The sequence below is a fragment of the Elgaria multicarinata genome, chromosome 11, assembly GCF_023053635.1.
Source record: "Elgaria multicarinata webbii isolate HBS135686 ecotype San Diego chromosome 11, rElgMul1.1.pri, whole genome shotgun sequence".
Taxonomy (NCBI): domain Eukaryota; kingdom Metazoa; phylum Chordata; class Lepidosauria; order Squamata; family Anguidae; genus Elgaria; species Elgaria multicarinata.
Genome location: NC_086181.1, coordinates 47,906,656 through 47,934,278, shown reverse-complemented (window position 1 = coordinate 47,934,278; position 27,623 = coordinate 47,906,656). Strand labels below are relative to the sequence as shown.

General features: G+C 46.6%; 2 protein-coding genes across 4 annotated transcripts in view; one reads left to right on the top strand and one right to left on the bottom strand.

Annotated features, from left to right (window-relative positions):
• The window catches only part of KIF1C (kinesin family member 1C), a 43,463-nt gene extending 31,882 nt beyond the window's left edge, over window positions 1–11,581 (bottom strand). The window contains exon 1 of one of the 2 annotated variants that reach the window (XM_063137532.1): window positions 11,434–11,581. The gene's annotated coding sequence lies outside the window, so the exon portion shown is untranslated. Of the gene's footprint in view, window positions 1–11,272; window positions 11,304–11,433 lie in introns of those variants that run through there. The other variant, XM_063137533.1, reaches the window with a different exon arrangement.
• INCA1 (inhibitor of CDK, cyclin A1 interacting protein 1) overlaps window positions 1–27,623 on the top strand; it is a 222,711-nt gene that overhangs the window by 180,278 nt on the left and 14,810 nt on the right. Inside the window, exons 1-2 of one of the 2 annotated variants that reach the window (XM_063137541.1) lie at window positions 20,829–20,861; window positions 26,182–26,280. In XM_063137541.1, the coding sequence (XP_062993611.1) occupies window positions 20,848–20,861; window positions 26,182–26,280 (113 nt within the window). In that variant the 5' untranslated portion in view covers window positions 20,829–20,847. Of the gene's footprint in view, window positions 1–20,828; window positions 20,862–26,181; window positions 26,281–27,623 lie in introns of those variants that run through there. The other variant, XM_063137542.1, reaches the window with a different exon arrangement.

Here is a 27,623-nt window from a genome sequence, read left to right as displayed (position 1 = left end):
TGGTGGAATTCCCTCTTCATCACCACAGTTAAAGCTACCCTCTTTTAAAGCTGGTCACTCTAGTATAGCTCCTGCACTTTAACTGTTGTAATGAAGAAGGAATTTCACCAGGTTCTCCATATATACAAAGGACACCTGCTGAAATTCCCTTTTCTATGCCTTTTAAAGCATCAATTTTAAGGAGGAAGTTTTCTAATGATGATGACCAGGTTTTAAGCTGCGACTGAATAGAGTCTATAGAATGATGTTTTTGGATGATTTTAGTCTTGTAATGTAATCTTATATATTTGTAATATATTTGATTATTTTGTTTTATTTGATTATAAATATATATTTATGTTTGTAATGGCTTTGGCTACACAAATAAACTTCTCTTTACTTACTTACTTACTTACTTTTCTATGCAAGTGTTGGAACCCTGTCCTCCTTTCCATAGGGTCACCGTACCCAAAACGGTCCACAAATGTTAAAAAATAAAGTGCAATCACAGTCAAAAGAGCAATCCTTGAAGTGTTGGGTGTAAAAACAACCTGGCAGTCCTGGAGCCAGTCTTAATAGAACAATACGGGCAGGGCAGGGAGAACAATCACTACAGAAAGATCTGGAAGAAGGGAAGAGGCCAAAGAGGCCTTCCACGGGAGGGAGCTCAAGAGCCACGGGGCCACCACGATTTCTCAGCAAGTGGGAAGACTCATATGTAGTCATTTTTGCAGAGGTGTCAGGTGACACTGGGCAGTCACTCCACAGACATGAAACCAAGTCAAAAAGTGGAAGAACAGTGGTCTGTCTGCAAATGGGTTGCTGTGGGGACAGTCAAGTATAAAGTGCTTTGCACTGGAAGGTCATGATCCCCAGCTGCACGTCTGGAGAAGTCATTAAAAACCCTAAGCATGAGCCCTCTCCATACATGAATGCATTTCAAATTCCTGTGCGCCAAGTATCTTATTTTTAGGCGTACAAAGTGTCCAGGGTTTTCCAGAATCAGGCTTATTCCTGGAGGGGTTATTTTCAGTTTTGTCTCATCTGTTCACAGCATCAGATCACCAGTCTGGTTTTTGTACCTGCTGGTGGACCAAGCACAATGCTGATGTGTTTTATACCTGGTGGGTTGCAAAAAACCCAAGCTGTCGGTCCCTCAGCAAAAAGGAGGTGACATTTCTCTTTTGACAGCCCATAATGGTAAACCAACTCATTCACTTGCTGTTTGCCTTGGCCTTGTGATCTCTGAGGAATTTACTTCTGAGCAGCCTATTTAAGTAATCTGGAGTGCCCTGGACTAAGATGGCTGCATACGGCACCGTTTAGTTATAAACAATGCTCTTTTTGAAAATGAAGCAGTTTCTGCATGCATTTTTTTACTATATTAATTTGGCTGCGATGAAAATGAGCTGAATTGGGGTGGTGGTATGTTTTTTGCACTGCAGACCCTCAAGTTTGCATGCGTTCAGCCAACAGGGCAGCCAGCCAAGGAACTGGCATTCCTGAAGGGTGTGTGTGTGTGTCAGAACTACATAAGTGAATAAGTGCACTGGAATCCCAACAAAGAGATCCTTCCTGTTTTGAGGGCTCCTCCCAGCCATAGCACACGGCTAAGCCCAGCCCAACTAGTTCATCTGGGTCCACAGGCCTTGACTAAAGGGGGGGAAAACAACACTGTACAGCTCCTGGTGCTAGCCAACACAGTTGCCACATTCATAAAAGCTATGCGCTGTGCATGAGTGAACACCCTTCCTCTTACAGAGTTTCAGGGGAGGCTTAGACAGGCCAAGATCACCCACCACGTTTTCAGGATAGCTTCTGGCAGTGCTACCTCGTCCCATTGGGAAAGGAAAAGGTCTAACTAGTATTTCAACATAAGGAGAGCCCTGATGCTGGATCAGAACACGGCTTCCTCTACTCCAGCACTCTGCCCACACAGTGGCTAGCCACGTGCATCAACGGGGATCCCACAAGCAGGACACGAGTGCTCAAGCATCCTCCCGCTCACGTTCCCCAGCAACTGGTGTTCATGGGCACACTGCCTCTGATACTGGGGGCAGCATATCTCCATCAGGACTAGTAGCCATGAATAGCCTTCTCCTCCATGAATTTGTCTAACCCCCTTTTAACGCCGTCCAAATTGATGGCCATCACTACATCTGGTGGTAGCAAATTCTACCAGATGAAGAAGGATTCCTTTGAATCCTGAATCTTCCACTAATTGGCTTCATGAGACGACTTGATTGGGTTCTATTATTACGGGAGAGGGAGAAAAATGTCTCCCACTCCACTTTCTCCACACCAGGCGTAGTTTTTGTATCTCAATCATGTCTCAATTGCCATTTTTCAAGGCCAATCAGTCCCAGATGTTGTAACCTTCCGTCCTAGGGGAGATGCTCCAGGCCCTTGATCATTTTAGTTGCCCTTTCCTGCACTTTTTCTAACTCTCCAATATCCTTTTTAGATGTAGTGACCAGAACTGTACACATTTCTGTACAGAGTTCTGTACGCAGTACAACATAATAACGATGATGATGATGATGATGATGATAATAATAATAATAATAATAATAATAATAATATCAGTTACTGGCATCACATCAAAAAACTATACAGAAAACCTTCAGAAACTGGGCCTACCAAAATGCATCTACACCAACATCCAGAAAGCAGTCATACTTAAAACATGCTCAATTGTCAGGAAATTCCTGAATCTGCATGACTTGGCAATGCCTGTCACGTCCGTCTAGAAAAACCACCATGAACGAGAAAGAGAAATAATAATAATAATAATAATAATAATAATAATAATAATAATAATAATAATATCAGTATAAAGAAATAACAATTCTCTCTTTTTCTGGGGAGTTTCCCTCCCCACTTCAGGCAGCTCCTACCCGCTCCCCTCCCCACCCCCTTTCGCGTCTCTCTCTCATATTTTGGGGGCCCACATTCCAATTTTTCTCCACCTGCTCTCATTGGACCTCAAGATGGAGGTTGAAGATTCCGCACCCTGCTGTGTTCAGCTGTTTTGTTTGTTTAATGCAATATTTATTACAGGTCGTTTCGAAGAATTCGGAAATAACAGTTGTTTGCACATATGTTTTCTAAGGAACTGTTTACAGTTTGGGCTTTTTTATCCAACCAAACTTTGTTTTATTGTATGTCATCACCTTTTTAATAATGATATAGCAGTAAGGCCTGAAACAGTGAACAGCATGCTGATTGTTTGTTAAGGAAAGTATCTATTAGCTACAGCCCGGGCCAAGACATGTTTTTAATAAGAATAAAGAGAGAACTTTTACATTTCCGTTTAATTTTGCAAACTGTCGCTCTTCCGACATTACGAGGTAGAAGATTGGAACCAGCGACACCAGCCTTCCTGAGCCTGGAGCCCTCCAGATTTGTTGGACTACAACTCCCAGCATCCCCCAGCCAGGTTGGGGAAGGCTGAGTTGCACTATGCTTCCCACAGCCAGGAGTTTGCCAACTCCTGCCTGTGGAAACCAAAGGGAATTTAGCCCCGCCTCAACCAGCTGTTCATATTTCCACAGCTGCGCCCATTTACACCAGAAACACAGACAGGACAGCAGGATGTGTGCTTTGAAGGCAGGATGGTGGGGGTGGGGGTGGGCGTGATGTCCCTCTCCTGGTGTGGAATTTGACCTCCATCAAACAAAGGCTGGCGAGGCCAGCCATGATTTTAAGCAGCGCGCTCTCCAAAAGAGCTACAGGTAAAGAAAACTAAACCTTCCTTGGCTAGGCCCAGACTTCCAGCTGGAGCACATTGCCAAAACACACCAGCATCAGTCTAAACTATTCTACGAACGAGCTGGAGGCTTTTTCTGAATGCCTCAGCCTCTAATGTTTAAATGGCTGGTTGCATCTGATGAAGCAGATAGTGTCTACGGAAGCTTATGCAAGAATAAATCTGTTAAGTCTTCAAGGTGCGACGAGACTATATGTGGTTTTTAAACGCTTGGTGTTTATTTCATCTCCCACCCTGCACCTCACAGAACTTTGCCTCAGCGTAGCACCTAAGGGAAAGGCTGCTTCCCTGAAACACAACCCCAGCAGGCAACGGGGCGACAAAGAGGGGACCCAGGGAGGAAGACGACGACGCGGCTTGGCTGGCTTTAAATGGACCCCTCTCCACGTCCCTCCAAGCCTGCAAACTCCCGTCCGGAAAACCCTCCTTGTTATTCAACAGCGGTTCTTCCGATTACTGTGCCCACCTGCCTGAAGCTTTCCCTCAATTGGAAAATGCACACACACACACACACACACACCCAGTGTTCCTTCCTTTGAGCCAGTGGTGTTCTCAGACTCTGTGCATAAAGCACAAGAGGACGTTTCAGAGGCCTCCTCACACTTCCGTGCAGGACTGAAACCTCCCCCTCACCCACTTCTGATTCCATGAGCAGCAGAGGTTTTCATGGCGTGGCGGCGGAGGGTTGTATGTTTAAAACATTTGCTGTTTCAGCTCTGTTCTCTGAGCCGTACTCCTGTTACACGCCCTCCTTCCTCTTCCCATCCACTGCCACCCCTGGCCCCTTCTGGCTGCAGAACCACTCGGGCTGGGGGGGAGGAGGAGGAGGGAGAAAGAGACACAGTCACTCTGGCTTGGCAGAGCCCCTTTCAAAAGCACACTAGAACTTGCAGAAAGCGAAGAAGGGCAAGTTTCTTACTCTGAGCCACTTGGCCAGTTGTGGCCAAGCTAAAATAAAGGCGGCGGCATCTCCATGGGTGCCAGGGAGGGAGGAGGCACAGAGACAGAGCCCTCCACTTTGTGCAAGGCTTGACAAAACCTTGTGGAAGAGGTGAACCCATCTCTCCTGTCTGGATTGGTCCAGAGCAGAGGGAGTGCGGAAATCCAGACACCTCTGCAAAAGGGGAGGATGTTTGGGGAGGAAGGATAATGCTGGTAGAATAAATCTTGCACTCGTGGTCCTTAGACTTTTTCCAGAACCCCCACAGGCTCCCCTTAGGAGATCCTCTCCTGACCTCTCCTTCACTTGACCATCTTAACAGATGTAGCCTCTTGGGGGCAGAAGCTGAGCTGGCACTAAATGGGAGCTGCTCCAAGGAGAATGATGAGGCGAAAGGTGCCAGGGACAAAGTACTCTTCAAAGAACTCTTCAAATACTGAAAAGGTTGTCACACAGAGGAGGGCCAGGATCTCTTCTCGATCCTCCCAGAGTGCAGGACACAGAATAACGGGCTCAAGTTAAAGGAAGCCAGATTCCAGCTGGACTTCAGGAAAAAACTTCCTGACTGTTAGAGCAGTACGACAATGGAACCAGTGACCTAGGGAGGTTGTGGGCTCTCCCACACTAGAGGCCTTCAAGAGGCAGCTGGACAACCATCTGTCAGGGATGCTTTAGGGTGGATTCCTGCATGGAGCAGGGGGTTGGACTCGATGGCCTTGTAGGCCCCTTCCAACTCTGCTATTCTATGATTCTATGAAAGCAGAAGGCTTATATGTGGCCACATCAAGCTCTCACCGTTACACAGAGAGGAAGGCACAACACTGCTGCCACAGAGCCCTTCCCACCGTGCAAGCTCCTTGCCCTCCAAGGAATGCTTCTGCAAGTACAAAGCTTCAGCTTGTACAGTCTTTTAGGTCTGCTGTTTCAAATCTGTGTTTCAAATCTTTGCATTGCTGCTTGGTTTTATTTTGGTAGTACTTTTATATTATAGTTTTATTTTATATTGTTTTGTGCTGTACGCTCTGGTTTTAATGTTTGTGAAACGCCCAGAGAGCTTCGGCTGTTGGACGGCATAGAAACGCAATAAAAAAATAAACCTCTTTAAGAGTAGCACCACTCCACCCATTTGCTCATCTGAAAGCATACATCACTTAACTAACAAAAAAGATACTACAGGTGTGGAGGTTCGCTTCCAGAAGGGTGCTGGGGCTAAGACCTGCTCAGAAAACACACTCTTCAAGCACTTGTTTTGGAATTGTGCAGTTGAGCCAGGAACCACACTGTGAACCTGCTCAGAGGGGAACAGTCCTTTCTTACGTGTGTGTGTGTGTGTGTGTGTGTGTGTGTGGGCACGTTTTAGCAGGGCAGGATCTGATAAATTCCCACTTAAACCTAGCCCTACACCACAGTCCCATTAGTTGATGGCCTGTCTCATTAGACCAACGTCTTTCTTTAACATGCAGCCTTGGATTTCTGATTTTTGCTTCTTTTTAAATTTTGTTTCAACTGTTTTATTCTGTTTTTATTTTCATTTTACCTTGTACACCGCTCCAAAATTTTTCAATGGGGAGCGGTATATAAATATTCTAAATAAATAATAATAAATAAATAACATCCATTTGCTTCTGCAAAAGATAACAGATCTGACACTGATCATTACAAAGCAGCATTCCATCATCACCTGACAGCATTCCATCATCACCTGAATGTCCCATGCTAGTTCTCTCTCTCTCTCTCTCTCTCTCTCACACACACACACACACACACACAAACACACACACACACATACACATAAACAGCTGGTTCTATAAACTGGCTGTCAATTCAGTCCTTCCTGTGGCACCCAGAGTGTGGAGGCGCCACCCCCACCCGTGCAACTCAGCAGGGGAGGCAATGGCCATAAGCCTTTAATTACGGCTTCTCGACCATCAAGTAGTGTTAATTACCATAATCATACAGCTGGTAGGAAACAGACACACACCCTGAATAAAAAGCACAACTGAAGCATCCACCCTCTTTCTCCTCCTGCCCTCCCACCCTGCAACAAATGAGGGCAGGGGATAATCTCCAAACAACTGTAAAGCACTCCCAAAAAAGTGGATGTGTGATGGTAAATCCAAAGCAATTCTTGAGTCTCTCTCTCTCTGTCTCTGTCTCTCTGTCTCTCTCTCTCTGTCTCTCTCTGTCTCTAAGGAGCCACCCCAACAAAATTACAGTGCTGTAAATACCTATAAAACTATCCATAACTTTGATCCAGACAGATCGTTATGATCAGGCTCTTTGGCAAGGGAGGGGCAAAAGTGCCTGCACAGAAGAATCTGGGCAAGTCATAACTCGGTTTGGGGAAGGTGCAATTCCCCAGCGGCAACTTGGGCAACTCGATGGAAAGTTGGGGTGGCAGTGACTGATTTGCAACACAGAAGAGTCTTATGGATGGAGGGGGGGGGCGCACAAGTGATTCAGAATACAGCAGGAATTTGTGCTTGGGAGCCAGACATAAGGCACAGCAGCCTTGGGGCACAAGTTGACACTGAAATAAGCTCATCACACTGCTCCAATGGTTATTAGGGAGGACAGAGTGACTGTAAGGGGTGTGGGGGGGGGTAAGAAGAGAAGAGGCTGCTTGGAGGGCAACCAGACGATGCCTCCTCTTTTCCTCTCTAGAGGCACCATAAGGCAACAGCATCATGACCACCTTCATCCCAGATACAAGGACTTCTAATAAGAATTTATTCCTGGCGCGAAGGAACCTGAAATATCATCCAGTCTTTAAAACACGCTTCAGCTGAGAAAAGTAGAGCAGGAAGTAAGCAAGGGCAGCAGCTACGCTCTCAAAAGAATGCTGAGCGATCAGCAAACGCCACAGAGAGCCTTCCTTCTGGCACCTGAAAGTCTAACAGATTTAATGTGGCAGAAGCTGTTGCGGACTAGAGCATGACTCCACCTGATGCATGAAGCATCATCCCCAGTTGGGGGGACACACACACGCACGAGCGTAGAGGGGGGGCTGTAAAAGAGTAGGAACCAGAGGACTACAAAATGCAAACGCTACCACCGGCAACAATTCTATTTAAAGCTTAAATGTATACAACAGCAACGGACCAGGTGCATGGTCTGGGGCTGCTCCTCAACACTGTCACTGGAGTCCCAGGGATTTTTGGTAGCTTGGAGCGATAAGACAGCTTCGGCCATTCCTGGACAGGGAGAGCTTGACCACTACGGTCGCTGCATTGGTAGCCTAAAACCTGATTGCTGCAAAGTGCTTTATGTGGGGCGGCCCTTACGGCTGGTCTGGAAGCTGGCCAGGTTGGCAACAGCAGCAGCTTAGCACCAAAATACAGACCTACGCTGAGGGAACTGCTCTGGCTGCCCACGTGCCACCAGCCCAGGTTTAAGGCTTTGGTTCTTGTTTATAAAGCCCTAAACCACTCAGGACGAGGGTATTTAAGAGGCCACCTGAAATCTACCACCATGCATCTGCCTCAGAATGATCACAATGAACACGGCAAGGTTCAAGCAGCTACCGAAGGAGCACAAAACAAACAGACCCAGGCCTGGATTTAAACCATCAGTTGATGCTTAATTGATTGCCAAGATGTGGGGGAAACCCATTCGGTGCCAAGTCCCCTGTGCAATTTTACTGACCATCACTTCTGGTTATAGGAAGGAAATGGTGCCAAAAGCTGCTGTGGATAAACCACGAAAGTAGAGGGAACACACCCACGATTTATCGCAGTTTGATGGAGCAAAGGAGAAAAGCAAGAACAAACAAGAAAGGTTTATCAAGCTGAAAATGAAAAATAAACCCAAGCAGAAGCCCTGTCAGCAGGGTCAGCAAGCAGAAAGGAGAAGAACCAGCTCCATCGAGAAGGAGGCTGGAACAAGAACCCACGACAGGAACACCGGGCTGCTGTCATGTTCACAGTGTGTGTGTGCATAAAAGGGCACGCCCAGGATTTATGACAGAGAGCACAAAAAAAGGAAAAAGGGAAAAAGTATGTCTGAAAGCCTTCCAAAAAGCCAAGAAACTTGTGGAGATTCACAAGTTATGTTTTCCTTGGTAAAATTCTGAGCACAAGCTCAAAAAACATATTGTAGAGTTCGAGAAGGTACAGAAAGGGGCAACCAAAATGTTCAAAGGGCTGGAGCACCCCAGCACCCCAATGAGGAAAAGTAATAGTCTTTGGGGATCATTAACTTAGGAAAAGGTGACGACGATATGTGAGACATGTATAAATTTGTCCACGGTCTGGACAAGAGAATGGAAAATAGGTTTTTCCCACCAGGACTGATAAAAATCAATTATTTTTTAAAAAAATCAAACTTAAATCAGATTTTTTAATTTTAAATCACATTTCAAAATTTTCTTAACACAGTAAAAAGAGAGCCTAGGTCAATGATATCATCATGAATACTAATTATACCTCTTCTAATTACATTCTATGAATAGGTTGATAGCAGTTTACGGAGATGGGAGATAAATCTGATCAATCCTATTCTGCACTGCAGGTGGTGTACAGAAATGCACGGCTGGCCGGCCGGCCGGCCTCTCTGCAAACTCTCAGCAACGATAAAGAATTTGGGGAGATGACGTAGATTTGAACAAGGAGGAGGTGTGTGGATATAAATACGAGCGGATAGGGGAGGGGAATAAAAAGTGAAACCCAAAGTGAACAGAACATATTCATGAAGTCTCCTGAGGAAACATTTTTATTTATTTATCGCATTTTTATACCGCCCAATAGCCGAAGCTCTCTGGGCGGTTTACAAAAAAATCACTTCTGCTGCATGTATCCTTCACTGTAGAAGGGAAATGCCTAGCTGCAGGCCAGAAAAGCGACCCCATTTGGGAATATTTTGTTTCTGTGCCTGCTATGGTTGAAATTGCCTAGTTTTAAAAAAGAATGTTACATTAATCTAAAAACTGAAGTAGTCAACCCTTCAAAAACCAACGTCTGTGTTTTCTTAACGTTGCTGTTTGTTGAAGAGGAAAACTAACCAGAGGAGGAGGGCTCCATTCACACCTTGAACCGAAGAACTACGCTGCACGCGCAGGCAGGCAGGCAGGCAGGCAGACACCTTCCCTCTTGCAGCCCAGCAGCAGAACGAGCGAAGTGCCCTCTGCCCCCACGAACTATAGCCCAATATTGGCAAGTCAAACTGTAGGCAGGCATGGAACAACCCCAGAGTTGTCACTCTTAAAGAACCAGATTCTTAAATTGCAGAACCGGCTGGGAAAAGAAGATACAGAGAGAGAGAGAGAGAGAGAGAGAGAGAGAGAGAGAGAGAGAGAGAGAGAGAGAGGTGGAAGAACTTTTTGTTGTTGCTTTTGCAGGGCACCTAAACAGCAGCGTGGCAAAGCAGGCAAGTTCCTACATTCAGCCACTTCAGCAGAGTTTTGTGCTGCGGCATGACGGCTTGGTCTGTCTAGAGGCCTTCTGGCAACGCGGGAGACATCTGATCAGCCGCTGGACCTCAAAGCGCAGTCATGAGGGGAGGGATCAGGAGGGCTTCTGCTTAAACAGGCCGAGGGGAACGTTCGCCAGAAAAACAGGGTTGGTGACAGTTGCAAATGGGGGAACCTGAAGAAATGAAGGGTCTGAGTGATCTCATGCCGAAAGTGCACTGACCGTGGGAGGCAGGAGGGGCCGGGGGGGGGGGGGAGAGCAGCACTCCAGACTAGTTAAAAGCTGCAATAAGCAGCACACAGAATGTGTGGACTTGACCCAGGTATCACAGCAGGCATGAGATGGGCGCTGCCACCCCCTCCTCAACAGAATCACACACAGGGTCCAAGCCAAGGGTCACAGAGTCCAGTGAGGGCCCGTCGTTCTCCTCACTCCTCAACCTCACAGACAACAGCATGGGCAACAAGTAAAAGCTCGTATGCCCAGCACAGGCTGCTCACGGAGAGCAAGGAGCTGCAGACAGCTCAAGCAAGTAAGCCAAGCCTTATGACGCAGGGGGAGCCCAAAGACACAACAGCAACTTAGGGTCACCATCCATAGAAATAAAATTTTTAAAAGCTTGAGGAAGGAAAAATCTCACACAATCTCATATCCTGTTCTTAGTCGCCACAGACCCATAGAGTGAGGGTGGAGAGAGAACCAAGATCACACAAGAGAGGTGGGGGAAACCTTCCCAGGTCCAACATACCACAAATGAGGCAGGAGAACAGATCTCACAGGATCATTCAGACGAAACAAAACGGCTCCACGTGATCTTTGATAGATACAGAAACATTCAGGAGAATGTCAGTTTCCCTAGAATTTAGCAATCTTCTATTTCCCCTGTTGGTCCTCTCACCTTTCTTCCAAATGGCAACTGACAGGGAGTTAACCAGCCCCATGGCCTGAATCTCAACTGGAGAGCCTCTGAAGCAATTACTCTCCAGCAGGGTTTGAGTTTCCGAGGAAAGGGCCATCTCTGAACAGAGCCCCCCGCCCCCGAAGCCTAGCCACCTGCCTATAACTTCTTCTTTTTTAAAACAAAAATATACTTTGTGAGAATAGTAAGACAGCACCCCGGCTTTTAGCACTCACCGTGGAGAAAGGAAAACCCTGACTATCACTTGCAACCGACACCTTCTTTGTTCAGAGCAAATCCATAAACCTTCCGCAGCACCAGGCAGAAACCTACCAGGCACGGCAGCTTCCATTACCTTGATAACAAGGTGTTTGGAAACCATCCACGCTCAGCCACGGAAATGTTTTCAGTTGCTTGCCACCTCTGCTGTGTGTATTACCTGATGATGAAGAAGAATTCAGTGTGACTCAAAGAAGTCTGCACACGCCTTCGTCCATCTAGGCTAAGCCAAAGGAGAGGTATAATTTTATCCATTTTGTATTCCCAGGTGGAGAACGTAACAGCATGTCCTTCAAGACGCAAGTCTGGCACAGAATTAAAGGTCCAAACAACCTCCCCTCTGCACCCCCAGCATGGAAATGTTTTTGTGTATTCATCACATCACGCATGAAGGAGAGGTCACTCTCCTAAAAATAACTCCTGACAACAAGGGATCTCTCCTTTATGCTCCCTGTCCCCGCTCCAACTACCCTTCTCAGTTGCTCAGTGATAACCTAGAGCAGCCTTCCTCAACCTGGGGCGCTCCAGATGTGTTGGACTGCATCTCCCAGAATGCCCCAGCCAGGAGCACCCCAGGTTGAGGAAGGCTGACCTAGAGCCATCAACAGACCCCTCAGACTCCCCCTCCCCACATTTGTTTCCACCAACTTCAGTAAACCCCAGAATCATGCTACTGTGGATTTTTAAGTGGGGGGGGGGCAGCACCAGATGCAGGGGTTAGATGTGGCCTTTTGACATTTAGGATATTTCTGGGAATTACTGGGGAGACATCAGTCTTTTGTAGAATTCATGAAACCTTCTCATACATTTGTGGGAGGGTGATCTTAGAAGCACAGGCCCAAGGGCCCTTAAAGGCCAGCCTCCTATGACAAGGCACAGACATTTACCCACCTGCCCCCATCAAAAGATCAACACACACAGACACAGACACAGGGCCTACATCGTCTGTCTACCAGCTGGAGAGAACACTTCACTTCATTCTGAAAGCAAGCAAGCTCTACTAGTTCACAAAACCTTCTGCCAGAATAAATCTGTTAGCCTTTCAGGTATCACAAAGTCCTTTGTTGTTCTTATATGATGTAGTCCCAGGGTGTGCCAAAGCAGGCAACTTAAGCAAGCGAGCCAGCTCACATGCGGGGAGAGTAGGAAAGACGAGGACCCGAACTTTAGCACTTAGTCCGGATTAGCCAAGCATGGGCCAAAGTCATCCGCCGAACCCCCGAGAAACAACGCGCCATTTGCTACACAGCTTGACCTGGCTCTGGTTTCTCTCTTACACTAGAGAAAGACACCCACACCCACACCCACTCTTAAAAGAGCGGAATGGGGGAGCCAAATCCCCCGCTCCCTCCCTCGCCAGTGCTGTCCCTGAAAACTTCAGCTGAAGAGCGCAAGGCCCGTCCGCCCGACCCCTACTCCCCGGGGGAGCTTTCTGCCACCATCCCGGCTTGTCTATAGGGTGCTGCAGTGCTGCCCCAAACTCTCCCTCTGCGCGCGCGCGCGCGCCGCTGTCCAAGCGCACCGAGCGGGGCTGGGCTGGGCTGGGCTAGCGGCGGCGGCGGCGGCGGCAGCAGGGGGGCTTCCTGAGTTGCCGGGGCTCCCGCCGCCGCCGCCGCCGCCGCCGCCCCGACCTCCCCCGGCATTCCAGAGCGAGGCGCTGCCCGGCCGCCCCTGTGCCCGGCTCGCCTCGCCTCGCCCCGCTCGCCAGAGCGCTCACCTCCGTGGGCCGGGGCCCCTCCAAGGCGCACCGTCCGTCCCCGGCGCGCGCTGGAATGCCAAACGTCGCCTTCTCTCTCCGCCCCCGAACCTTTCTCCCCTTTAGGGCTGCGGCTGCTGCTGCTGCTGGTGGTGCTGAATCATGGGGGCGACTCTTGGGGCGAGCCGGTGAGCGGGGGGGGGGGGTCGGGGGCAGGGCGCGGGGTCGGGGTCGGGGTCGACCTCCCCGGCCCGCGAGAGTGGCGAGGGGGGAGCAGCAGCCTCCGCCGCAGTTGCCGGCGCCCGCCGGGCAGGGCAAAGGGAAAGCGGGGAGGAGCACGAGGGAAAGGACGGGCGGGGGAATGTCGCGAGACGGGAAAAGTTTCCTGGCCCCTCCCTGGGAGGTGGGGAGCTCTTAAAAGGGCAACGCTCCCCCCTTTGTGCGTGGGGGGGAGGGGGAAACTGGTGGGGGGGGCGGGGGAAGACTGGAGAAGAGGAAGGGTCTCGCCGACGACCACGCGAACGGCCCTACCACCACCACCCACGCTGGAGTGCGCCCTGCGTCAAAGGCGATCCCGCCAGCCAAGCGCAGTGCGATGCGCGGAAGGGGATCCGGCTCTCGCCCAGCGCCCCGGGAAAAGTCTGCTTCCTCTGGGGACGGAACAGAAAGAATCCGAGGAAGAAGGTCTCCGGACACGTGTCAGCATCCGTGCAAAGGCCTCGCGGCGGGCTTAGCCCAGCGCCAGTCGTTCAAATATTGTCAAATAATGTTCCCCACTGACCACCTGTCAATTCAGTTCCATAGGGAGTACAGTGGCCCCATAACAGAGTTGCTTCAATTTCTTTTTGTTTTGTTTATTTTAATTTTAAGGCTTTAGGCCAGCCTTCCCCTCCAGATGGGTTCCACTCTCAACTCCTATTATTCCCAGCCAGCATGGCCATTGGCTAGGGATGATGGGAGTTGTAGTCCGACACCTGTGGAGGTCACTAGATTAGGGAGGGCTGATTTAGGCAGACCCCAGGGTCCCAGGTTAACAACCAAGGCATCCAGTGAATCTTTCCCATGTATAAGAAAGGCTACCTAGGATTGATAAAAGTTTATAATGATGAACCACGATGTTCAGGATACAATCCTGTACTAGAGTCACGCTGGCTGAGGGGCTGTAACATTTGGCGGAGGGCCTTGATGGTACCCCAAGTTAGGAATCCCCTCCCCAAGCAGGTCAGCCGGCACCAACGTTTCAGTCTTTTGGGGCGGAGGCGAAGACATTTATATTGCCCAGGCATTTTAAATTAGTTTTATGGCTTCTTTCTGCTTTATAGTTTTGTTGCTTCTCAGTCTTATTGTTTGTATAACCAGCCTTCCTCAACCTGGGACACTCCAGATGTGTTGGACTACAACTCCTGGGGCATTCTGGGAGATGCAGTCCAACACATCTGGAGCGCCCCAGGTTGAGGAAGGCTGAGAAGGGCAGCTTGGACATTTTAGAAATAGATAAAACAGCATTTGAAAATGACGGCGGTGCTGGTGGAACACTTCACCAGATTCATAATCCAGAGTCGGGCAATATCTTTATTAGGACCAACTAAAATGCCAACAATCGTGAGCAGAAGCTGCCTTGCTCTTTCCATGGGTTTGTATGTTTTTACCTCCCACACCTATTATGTTTATAGCAAAGTGAACGGAATAAATATGGAAGGCGAGGGGGTACTTTTCAACAAAAAGGTTCATTTCCCCACTTTGATTGCTGCCTCACAGCTTTATTCCAGACTGCGCTGCCAGAGAGACTGTGCCAAAACGGAGGTGTGTGCCTGTGTGTGTGTGTGTGTGTGTGTGTAGGTGGAGGGGGTGGAATTCTCTCCCAAATGAGCCCCACTATTGTGCTTCATGGAAAAATACAATGAAGGCAGGAAGGAGCTTGGGAGGGGAGGCAGCAGGGCTGTGGATCTCCTGGGTCCGCCTGCCTGGGGCTCCACCTGCTGGACTCCATCTGCACTGCTCCATGCCTGTGCGGGGGGGGGAGGGAGAGGGGCTCAGAGGGACCCCCCTCCTTAGCTTCCCAGAAGCACAGTGGCCTCCTCCCATCTCACCTCCGGTACTCTTGGCATGGCCTCTTCGGTGGAGGAGCAACGTACATAGGAAGCAGCCACAGACCTTGGGAGGGACTCTGTGGCTCATTGGTAGAACCCTTGCTTGGCAGGCAGAAAGGTCCCTGGTTCGAAAAAATACCCCTGCTGCCAGTCAGTGTCAGCAGTACTGGGCTGGATGCACCCAGGGACTGACTCGGTAGAAGGCAGCTTCCTATGGTATTCCTATGACCAGGTCAGAGACGCTTTGTCCACCTAGCCCAGTACAGCCTGCTCAGACAGGCAGCAATGGCTCTCTGGGCTCGTCTCAGGCAGAAAGGGGCCTCTGCCTTCAGCTGCTGCCGGATGCTTCCAACTGGAGGTGTCGCCGAGAGTTGGGGGGCTTGGGCCAGGATGATCAGGGGTCTGGAAACAAAGCCCTATGAAGAGAGACTGAAAGAACTGGGCATGTTTAGCCTGGAGAAGAGAAGATTGAGGGGAGACATGAGAGCACTCTTCAAATACTTAAAAGGTTGTCACACAGAGGAGGGCCAGGATCTCTTCTTGATCCTCCCAGAGTGCAGGACACGGAATAAGGGGCTCAAGTTAAAGGAAGCCAGATTCCGGCTGGACATCAGGAAAAACTTCCTGACTGTTAGAGCAGTACGACAATGGAATCAGTTACCTAGGGAGGTTGTGGGCTCTCCCACACTAGAGGCCTTCAAGAGGCAGCTGGACAAGTATCTGTCAGGGATGCTTTAGGGTGGATTCCTGCATTGAGCAGGGGGTTGGACTCGATGGCCTTGTAGGCCCCTTCCAACCCTGCTATTCTATGATTCCACATGCAAAGCAGGTGCTCTCCCACTGACCCTTCCCATGTTGTCGTGTTGATCCTGGATTTGGGGAAAAACAGGTTTAAATCCCCACTCACTCACTCACCCATAAAAGTGCACGACCTCATTGTTCCCAGTCTGACATGCATCTCACAATCCATCTCACTGGTCCTGTCCTCACAGCTCCTTAGAAGAAGAGAAGGACATAAAGGGGAGTTTTAATACTATGCTGATACTTCCCTCACAGGCCTAACCTGTTCTGTGCAGAAATGGAACAATTATTTTCCATCACTTGGGCCATAGCTAGACCTCAGGTTTATCCCTGGATCGTCCAGGGGTCAAACCTGTTCATCTAGGTGACACACAGGGGATCCAGTGCTCAGGCAGGGGCGGACCCTGGATGATCCCAGGATAAACCTGAGGTCTAGCTGTGGCCTTGGATAGGATTAGCCTCTCTGATTTTTTTATTTATTTGGTTTATACCCTGCTTTTCTACAAAATAATGGCACTCAGGCAAGCTTACACAAACAATGAACGAAGCACAGAAATTGTGGACTCTCCATTGTTGAAGGCCATTATTATTCTCTGCCATTGTTGGCTACAACAATTCCCACACAAAGTGAATACTAAGATTGTCGGAGGTTTGTGGGGAGGGTTTGCCACACATAGCAAAGATTTCCAAGCCCAGGTAATGACTGCAGCCCATGAAGGGAGGGCCTCCTTGGCATTTCCTCACAGAGGTTACCACGGCAGGAAACAGATGGAGCGAACAGGGGTTGCTGGCACCCCTTCTGTTGACTGGAAAATACCATTCATCGTGGGTCTAGGCCAGGAATGTTATTAGGAAGGGGCGGCAGCAGGACCCACTAACATCCGAGTGTAAAGCAGAGAAACAGAAAAGTAGCTGTGTCGGCCCTGAGAGACAGCACAGCACAGGAGCAGGAAGACACAGTTTTAGGGTGACCCTATGGAAAGGAGGACAGGGCTCCTGTATCTTTAACAATTTAACAATTGTAAAGTAAAAGGAATTTCAGCAGGTATCATTTGCATGCATGCAGCATCTGGTGAAATTCCCTTTTCATCAGTTAGAGCTGCAGTTAGAGCTGCAGGAGCCCTGCCTTCTTTTGTATCTGGTCAAGAGGGCAGGGTTCCTGCAGCTTTAACTGTTGGGATGGAAAAGAAATTTCACCCGTTCCTGTATGCATACAAATGACACCTGCTGATATTCCCTTCTCTTTACAACTGTTACAGATACAGGAGCCCAGTCCTCCTTTCCATACAGTCACCTTCCACAGTTTCAAATCTCCCCTCAATTTACCAGTCACTAGCCTACCTCACAGGGTTGTTGGGAGAATAAAAGGGGGAATATCTACACTGCCTTGATCTCCTTAAAGGAAAAGTGGGATGCAAATGTAATAAATAATAAAGCAAATAAATAATAAATAACCCATGGCAAGGTGTGGAGGCCGTGGCCTTCTCAGTGTTGCCACTTTGCAGCTGGGATGCAACGTTACACCGCCTTTGAACCTACCCAGGGGGTTCTGTGTTTTGCTATAGAATTAAAGCTGGAGTACTTCTGGGGAGTGGGGAGCACCAGGTGGGAGAAGTCTGAGCTAGGGTGGGTTTACTAAACGTGGCCTCATGGAAGGGGGGGTGTTTATCCACGTGCGTGTGGCTGGCTACTTGCCTTTTCATACAGGCAAAGCCCACAAGTTCCACCACATCATTTGGTACTTAAGCCCCAGACTCAAAATGTTCAGGAGGCAACTTCTCTTATTTATTTATTCATTCATTCATTCATTCATTCACTACATTTCTATACCACCCAACACCTCTTCTCCGTCTTTGCCTTAGACCACCTCAGCCTTCCCCTGAAACTAGCAACATTAGAGCCTCCTTGTAGTCCAATCCAAACTTTCATTTATTATCATCTATTCTATATATTTCAGAATAACTGTTTAACACCCCCGAACCCAATTGTGTACTTCTTCTCAGCCCCATATTTTTCTTCTCACTTTCCCATACTTTCCTACTCAGTCCCTAACATTTATTATTATTATTTTGGCCACGAGAGGCCTCAGCCACTAATTAGTTTCTCCCTACAGTTCCTGCCATTATTTTGCCCTTCCTCGGTCTTCAGCTTCCCTTTCCCTCCGCCTCAGTCTCAGGGCTCACCTACACCAAGCGGGATATTCCACTATGAAAGTGGTATGAAAGCGGTATATCAAAGGCAGGAGCCACACAACTGCTTTATGGCGGTATTGAAGCACACTGACAACTGTTGGGGCCCATTGACACATATACCATATACCGCTTCCATAGTGTTATATCCTGCTTGGTGTGGATTTGTCAATGGGCCTCAACAGGTGTCAGAGCACTTCAGTACTGCTATAAAGCAGCAGTGTGGCTCCTGACTTTTATATACTGCTTTCATAGAGCTCATCTACACCAAGCAGGATATTCCACTATGAAAACAGTATAAAATATGCCGCTTTCATAGTGGAATATCCTGCTTGGTGTGGATGAGGCCTCAGTTCACTTTTTCCTCACAGCTCCCTTCCAGCCTGCTCCTTCAGTCCATCAAAGGGAAGAAGAGATGGGGAATGTCTTTGGGGCTGAGAGCGGGAGAGGCAAGAAGAGTTTGAGCCTCCCCTGCCCCACAGCCTCAAAGTCACCCCCCATCTCTCTCCCCTTGAAACCCTAACAGGACCTTTTACCTAGGGTGACCATATGAAAAGGAGGACAGGGCTCCTGTATCTTTAACAGTGGCATAGAAAAGGGAATTTCAGCAGGTGTCATTTGTATAAATGGAGAACCTAGTGAAATCCTCTCTTCATCACCACAGTTAAAGCTGCAGGTGCCCTGCCCTCTTTTAAATCTGGTCACTCTAGGATAACTCCTACAACTTTAACTGCTGTGACGAAGAGGGAATTTCACCCTGGTTCTCCATATATACAAATGATACCTGCTGAAACTCCCTTTTCTATGCCACTGTTAAAGATGCAGGAGCCCTGTCCTCCTTTTCATAGGGCCACCCTATTTTACCCTCCCCCCTCGCTCTACTCCTCCCCTTTCATTCCTTTGTCTTCCTCACTTCAGCCCCTGGTACTGGTTTTCCCGCCCTTTTCCCCTCAGTTTTTCCCGCCTTCTTTCCCCACATCCAGCTGTTGTCGGTTCCCCTGACTTCCCCCTTCCCGTTGCATCTTTTGAGCAGCCTGAGGTGACTTGGGAGAATAACCTACCTGTGAGGAAATCAGTCAAAACCAAAATGGAGGAAGAGTATGCCTTTAGCAGGCCCAGGATGAAGGGGAAGGGGAAGCACTTAACTAGGGTGACCATATGAAAAGGAGGACAGGGCTCTTGTATTTTTAACAGTAATGTAGAAAAGGGAATTTCAGCAGGTGTCAATTGAAGAGGGTGAAATTCACTCTTCATCAACACAGTTAAAGCTGCAGAAGCCCTGCCCTCTTTTGTATCTGGCCACTCTACTATAGCTAGTGTAGCTTTAACTGTTGTGATGAAGAGGGAATTTCACCCTCTTTCAATTGACACCTGCTGAAATTCCCTTTTCTACATTTCTGTTAAAGATACAGGAGCCCTGTCCTCCTTTTCATATGGTCACCCTAACTTAACACTCCCACACCTTGACCACAGAACATGGCCACCAGTATTAATGGCGGTGGCGGTGGTGGGGAGACATGCCTATGTTTCCACCACACACCCCATTTATTTTCCATTTCCAAGGGGTGTGGAAGATGGCATCACATTTGTATGAGGAGAAATATCACAGAAGGGACCACAATAGAGCAGGGGTGGGGTAGGATGGTGGGGGGCAAATGTGTTACCATGAGGAAAGTATTAATAATTTCAGATGTGTCACAGCAGGGGTGAGGGTCGTTTGTGGAGGCAGGGGAGACGGACAATATCAAGGGAACAGATGCTTAAAAAATGGTGGTGGTGTTGTAATAGAAGGGGCATTTGTTTCATCAAACAGATGCAATGGGTGGATATTTACTGGGATAAATCATTTTGGGCTACAGCAGTGTCCCTACAATCTTCAACCCACCACCACACTGAACTCTACCTGTGTAGACATTTATAGTGTAATTTGTTTGTTGCTATTTAATTGGCCATAATGGAGAGTTTTACTGGGATATCATAAGAATGGGGTTGGACATATTTTACATTGGGCCTTAGTTTTTTACATAGGGCTCATCTACACCAAGCAGGATATTCCACTATGAAAATGGTATATAAAAGGCAGGAGCCACACGACTGCTTTATAGCGGTATTGAAGTGCACTGACAACGGTTTATTTATTTATTTATTTATTTATTACATTTCTATACCGCCCAATAGCCGGAGCTCTCTGGGCGGTTCACAAAAATTAAATACATTCAAAGTATAAAACAACAGTATAAAACCATAATATAAAATACAATATAAAAGCTCAACCAGATAAAAACAGCAGCAACAGTTGTGGACCATTGACACATATACCGCTTTCATACCACTTTCCTAGTGTTATATCCTGCTTGGTGTAGATGTGTCAATGGGCCCCAACCGTTGTCAGTGCACTTCAGCACTGCTATAAAGCAGTCGTGTGGCTCCTGCCTTTTATATACCGTTTTCATAGTGGAATATCCTGCTTGGTGTAGATGAGCCCATAGTTTAAATCCTAAATTCAAAAGACAGTAGTTGTTGTGTTAACTGTGTTGTAACATACACATGCACGCATACACAATCACAAAGACCTACACCACCAAATAGTCCTATATAAGGTGAGCATCCTATAGGAATGAGGTGCCTTGTGAGGCATGCAGTCTGTCTTGATGAGTTCAATGTGTGAAATGGCGGTTACTAATTTCAGGCTCACCAGAGAATTGAGAGAGGAGGAAAAGTGTAATTGTGAGAGATCTGAGCAGCAGATGCACAAGGCCTGTCAAGCTATGGAAGGAGACGACAGCCATGCTTCTCTGATGCCCTTCATAAAGTAGGTTCCTGCAATTAAAACCACAGAAACATATATTGTCGTTTTTGAAAGGGGAGGAAAACGGCTGGCCTTGTAGTAAGTTCATGGTTTCCATATGTGCATGCTTCTGTTTGTTCATAAATTCACCTACACATTTGGTGTTGCGTACACCACACAGGTAGTCACAGGTAGATTTGGATTTAATGCCATGTGTTCCAGGGCCAGTGCTACCATTGAGCAGAGTGAAGTGGTCACCTCAGGCAGCAGATGCTGGGAGGCGGCAGCAAGGTCTTCTTGGAGGAGAGAGCTGTTTACCAAGTGACCTGCCCTATCCCCAACCCCACAAGTACTCTGCTGACTTCAGGCGGAGTGGAGGATTCTGTTCCCATGGTCGGTGTTGGAAGAAACATCCCAAGAAACTTTTATCATGTTCTTCACCTTAAACAGCAAAATCATAGAATCATAGAATAGCAGCGTTGGAAGGGGCCTACAAGGCCATTGAGTCCAACCCCCTGCTCAATGCATGAATCCACCCTAAAGCATCCCTGACAGAGGGTTGTCCAGCTGCCTCTTGAATGCCTCTAGTGTGGGAGAGCTCACAACCTCCTGGGTCAGTTCTGGTGTATGCAGTTTCCCACTTTCCCTGCTTTCTCTGAGAATCCCCAGATGCTCCAGGAGTTAAGGGAGTTTCCACCCCCTACACACACACACACACGCCCACACACTGCCACAGACACACCCTTGGGTTGTTGGTCCAGGTACTTCACAAGGCCAGTTTGCCCAATCGTGTTTTTCACACCAAGTTCAAACCAAGGTCTTTGATCCCAATAGTTTGTTCAATGGTGTCGTTTCAGACACCAACACAAATCATGGCTTGGCGTTTCATCTGAACCATCTTGCCCTGTATTGCTTGGTCATAAACCCGGATTAGGCTCTTCTGCCTCAGCAAGTCAACCCCTGTTCCTTTCCTTTATGTTGAATTTCCTGGTGGTGGCTGGGAGGAAACGTATAAAAAGCAAGAAGCAAATGTTGAAAAGGAACCATAATCTAATTATTTTTGTAGGGTTGGTGTTTTTTTTTTTTTTTTTTTTTGCGGCTGACTCACAATTCTGAATGTTTAGGCGAGGCAAGAGCAAGATAATAAGAAAATACTGCAAGAAGGAGAAGTTTGCCTGTTTAAGATTTCCCCAGTGAAGTCATCATCCACAGACTGCAAGCAGCCCCACCTGCAAAATTATAAAATACTGCTTTGATTATTCTTACTATTGACTTTGCTGCTGTACCTTTCTTTTACAGGGAGTGGAAATGGTAAAAATAAAATAAAATAAATTGTAAAGTGTAAAGCAAGACATCCTAAGCAAAGGTTACCAGCAGGTGGCAGAGATAAACTGAACTGAAAGATGTAGAGATATTAGTTGCACTCAGTATAATCCTTAACATCCCCAATTTTCCTTCTGGAGGTTAGGAATAACCTCTTGTTTTGGATTAAGGTGTTTTAAACAATTCTTGATAAATCTGTGAAACATTTCGCCTTCCTGTGATGGTTCATTCCTCTTAAGAGTTATTTCAGGACTTAGTGTGCCTTAATTCAGCATAGCCTTGAGATTTACAAGATAGATGTGTGTCCAACTGTGGTATACATTTAGAGCAGTTTGTCCAAAGAGAGAGGGGGGCACCTAATTAAACACTGCCTAGAAGAGGCTAATAATCTTGAAAGGAAGAAGTGTGTGTGTACAAGACAGAAAGCTCACTATTCCTGGCTACTACAAACGGACAAAGAACAAAAATGATATGCTATAGACTTAAGCTGATGTGAATTCAGCTTAAGATCTAAGAACACAGAATCCCAGGCAGGATCTACACTACTGCTTTAAAGCGCTTTATAACAGTTTTGACAACTGTTGGGGCCCAGGACACACGGCATATACAGTTTTCAAAATGTTTTCAAAGTGCTTTAAAGCGCTTTAAAAGCAGTAGTGTAGATCCCCTCCCAAACTTTTTTAAAGAAAAATTAAGGATCCAGTGCTCATAGAGGGGATGATGATGATTACATTTTTTATCCCATTTTTTCCTCTAGAAAGGAACTTAAGGCAGTTTACACAGTCCTCCTCTTCTCTATTTTATCCTCACATCAACCCTGTGAGGTAGATTAGGCTGAGAGTCAGTGAGTGGCCCAAAGTCACCCAGTGAGCTTCATGGCCAAGTAGGGATTAGAACTCGGGTCTCCTGAATCCCCAGTCCAACATTCTAACCACTACACACCAGCTCTCAATGGTTTTTGGTAGTGTATTATTGTTCCAGGTGGCATCAAGTGGAATGTTGGTGCCCCAACAATTGTCTAGAGATAATTCCTGACAGGCATCTCCTAACGCTACCAGTCAAAAGGCATTGTGCTTCGTTCACACACATCCTTGTTCACATCCATACTTCAACTGGCACGTGTCCATATGTCCAAGCAGACACGGGAGCAACTGGACTTTTTTTCCAGAGGTGTGGCATGTACACAACAGACATATGCAGTGTTCTTCAACAAGATGTGTGGGAGCTACCCTAAAGTGGAGGGAAATACCTTAAACTTTATTTTCAACACACACACACACACACACACACACACGTTAAAAACAGAACAAAACCACTTAAGTATTTTATTTTATTAAGGCTTAATACAATAAAATATGGATTCTTTTTTGTAACATGCATCCATATGTTGAAAATAAAGTCTAGCCTTTGATTTGAATGGTTGTTTAAGCTATAATAATTAAGCAGTAAATAACGATTGTAAATAAATAAAGAAGAAAATGACTTGGTTAGCATATCAACGCCTAGCACCGAAAAGAGCAACTTGTGGCCTTCCAGATTTTGTTGAACTGCAACTCCCATCATCCCTATGTTGACTAGGGATGATGGGAATTGCAATCTAGCAACATCTGGAGGGCCAAGTTGTCCACCCCTGTGCTAGCACATGGGTTGCTTAAGAACATGAGGAGAGCCTTATACCAAGAGCTCCATCTTGAACAGCATTCTGTTCATACAGTGGCCAACCAGCTGCCTGTGAAAAACACACAAGTAGGACATATAAATACCACAGCATCCTCCCACCCATGTTCCCCAGCAACTGGTGCACACAGGCTTACTGCCTCTGATACTGGAGGTAGCACATAGCCATCAGGACTAGTAGCCATTGATAGTCTTCTCCTCTAGGAATTTGTCTAATCCTCTTTTAAAGCCACCACTACATGTTGTGGTAGCAAATTCCATATTTTAAACATGCACTTCAAGGCTGATGGCTCCTAATGCCATTGCGTGGCTAGTCCTTTTTTACCTCCTTACCGGATTTGTTGTGGAAAGAAAAAAGATGGAAGACGTGATGGGAAAACATAGGAGGTTATAAATGGAAGACAAACAATGTCTGGACCTCCTGTTAAATTCCATGTCTGCGGCGGGAAATTGCAGGATAAAAACCTCATCTGGAAGCAGATTTATCTCTAGAACCCTGGAACTGTTTGCTCATGGAAACTTTTTTCCAGTTATCGGAAGTTCAAAAAGGAAACAGAACATGATCTTGAAACCCTTCAGTTCTGAAATCAAAGTGGTACTGGTGGTGAGAGCAGGAATTAAATTATCAGCACAGCCTATATAAACCACACAGATTAAATATTCATTTGTTAACTACAAATAATCTTAACACAGCCCATCCTCTGATGAGACACAGCCCATTCTTTAACCAATAAATGAATTTCAAAATCTTCCTTGTAGATCTCTCTAGGATCTGTTGCAAGTAAATCTGTTGCATTTACTTATGTGGGGTTATAAAATGTAATGATCCATTATTAAATACAAGACCTGGGAGAGTGCTTAGAAAACAAGTCATTACAAGTATTTATGGCTATCTGTATACATGCTTATCATCCTACACTGGCTGTACCTCAAAGATGGATTGATAATGTAATACTGGGCAAATTTGTTTTCTAAAATGAACTTTGCATTCTCTGTGAGCTATAAGCAAGATAATCCTTTACTCTCTCTTTGTGCTCTGGTTATCAAACAGGAAAAACAATTTCTGGGAAGTTTAGAGCAGCCAAACATTACCAAAATATCTAACGGAGGGGGAAACCCTATATAGCATAAAATATACTCCTACTTGGGAAGGAATATTTCCTAGTTAGCCCACTTGGCAAGGAGAGGACATATTTACAGTGCAACACCAAACACATTTACTCAGAAGTAAATCCCACTGAGTTCAATGGGACTTTTTGGATGTGTTTAGTAGTATTGCAGCTGAAATTACCCTCGTGAGGAGCATTTTCAGAGGCAACCTCATTGCTTCTGGTATTATTGTAACTTGAGCAATTTAGCAAGGAAAAATTCATGGAAAGAGTCCCTTAAAAGTAGGAGGGGGGAATTCTGTTTTATTAGGTTCGTTTCATTAGCTGTGCTAAAGGAGTGTCCTTAAAAAAAAAAATTCAGTTGACAAAAGAGGAAAATAAATATTACTATGAGACAGCAAGTATACATTCCCCCCTTTTATGTGTAATATTGACTGATTTGTCTAAAAATGTCCTGCCTGCCTCTCTGATGCTACTCTGCCACCCTTTTACATTAAAGAATACATACTAAGCTTTGGGGAGAGACTGATCCCAAACCAGTTAAAAGTCCAACTATTATCCCTGAGTTAATGCTGTGTTTTAGACAATCTGGTTTTATTGTCCTTTTGAGGGATTCCTCTCCTGGAAACAGAGGAGGGGGTATTCCTTAATGCAGAAATTATGGTCTATAGGTGAGGGATGGAGTAGGGTTTGTCATTTTCTTCCAAGCAGTTTGGACAAAGGCCCCAGGGGAATGTCAAATTAATTCAAAATTAAGACATGGCGGCAAATGACATGCTTTCCTCTCACCCCATGGGTGAGGGGTCTCATTGGCAGCTGCCGGGCTAGGGGGCTGTGGATGAGGGTAGGATAGAAGGCAGATCTCCAGACGTTTTGGACTTCAACTCCCAGAAGCCCCTGCCAGCATGGCCAAATAGTCAGGAATGCTAAGAGTTGAAGTCCAAAATATCTGAAGTTCTGCCCATACCTGCTATAGACAATGGATTGGATTCAGATTTAGTCACACTTTGTTCCTTTTGAAATTGACGGGATCTAACTACTCACATTGATTTCAATGCAACCGATGTGTACCGAGCCTAGTTTGGATCCAATACATTGGTTCCACAGCTGTTGAACACCCCCTGGCCCCAGAGATGCCAAAGTCTGAGCACTATAGCATGCTTTAAATGTCAATTAAATATTGATGTGGGACCCTACTTCTATGTAATTAACATTTGCTCCATCTCCTTTTCAAGGCAGTCCAAGATGGTCAGCAGATATAAACCAGAAGAAGAAACTTCCAGCTCTGACTATCCCAGTAGTGACTTTTGGGATAGGCTCAGCCGCCAACCAAGGTAATTTGCAGTGTCACACCAGATTGCACACTAGGGGCCAAAGTACAGGCCCAGTCCTTGGGGAAATTTTTATCTCTTTCAATTTCTTTTCCTTCCCTTGTCCTTATCTCAGTTTAAAAGAAGCATGTAATTTATGCCAGCATATCATTGCCCTCGAATCGCTACTAACCCCCAAAATAATCAGGCTGCTTCTGTTGCCAAGTGGCAGAGGAACACACAGAGCCAAACAAATGCAATCTTAAGTTCTGAACCATTTGCCAGGATACGCAGGGTTGGTCTTGTGGCCTGATAACAGTCATAGAACTGGAGCGGTCTTGGAGCCATCTAGTCCAACCTTTGGCTCCATGCAGGAAAACCATATAGTTAAGAGTCCCTCCAATACCTGGAGGTCTGCCTGGTCTCTGCTTGCAGACCTCCAGCAATGGAGAGACCTCACCACCACCAATTACCTCGCCCACTCCAATAATTGGCTCCACTGAAGAATTATTCTTATCATTTAGAGTCATTCTTATCATTTAGTCTTATCATCTTCGTGTTCATCCGAATTCTACCCTCCTGTAACTGTCGTCTAGCGCAGCAGCAGAGATGAAGACTTTCTTCTCTTCCATGTGCCAGTCCTTCAGAGAGTTGAAGAGTACTATCATGTCCTCCTCAGACTTCTCTTCTCCAAGCTAAACAGTTCCTTCAACCATTCCTCGGACTTGTTCTCCATTCCCTTAACTCTTTGCACTAATGTCCTTTGAAGTTGTTCCAGTTTGTCTATATCCTTATTGAATTGCATTGCCGAGAAATCCTCCCAACGAAATCTGATTACAGAATAAAGTAGAATTATTACTTCTCGTGTCTTGGAAACGAAGGAATGCGTGGCTCCACGGTATGCCGTCACCTTCACAGCTGATTTGCAGCAATGCTTTCCCAGCTCGTGTCCCCAGAAGCTTCTTCTGTACTAGGGAGTTGTTGCTAACATCTTTATTATCTAAGCAGGAGGCCCTGGCAAAGGTCCACCAGGACTACAATAATTTTCACTCCCGCATCAACGTAAACCTAGACCAGTCCGTGCAACAAGTTCACTGTCTGGACATGACTGTGCAAGTTTGTAGGGGACCATGTTATTGTTGCAGAGGACATTTTGTCTGAGCACACTGGAGATAGAAGACAACTGCAAAGATTTAAACAGGACCTTTACTTAATATTAACAGGCATCTCACCTTGTGTAAGCAGGTAAAGTAAGTAAGCAAAAGTGAAACCAAAACCAGCCCTCCAACTCCATACAATCATTAACCATTTAGTGACTTTTCAGCCAGTTATTTTCCCCTCCATGCCGTGGATTTGAACTAATGGCT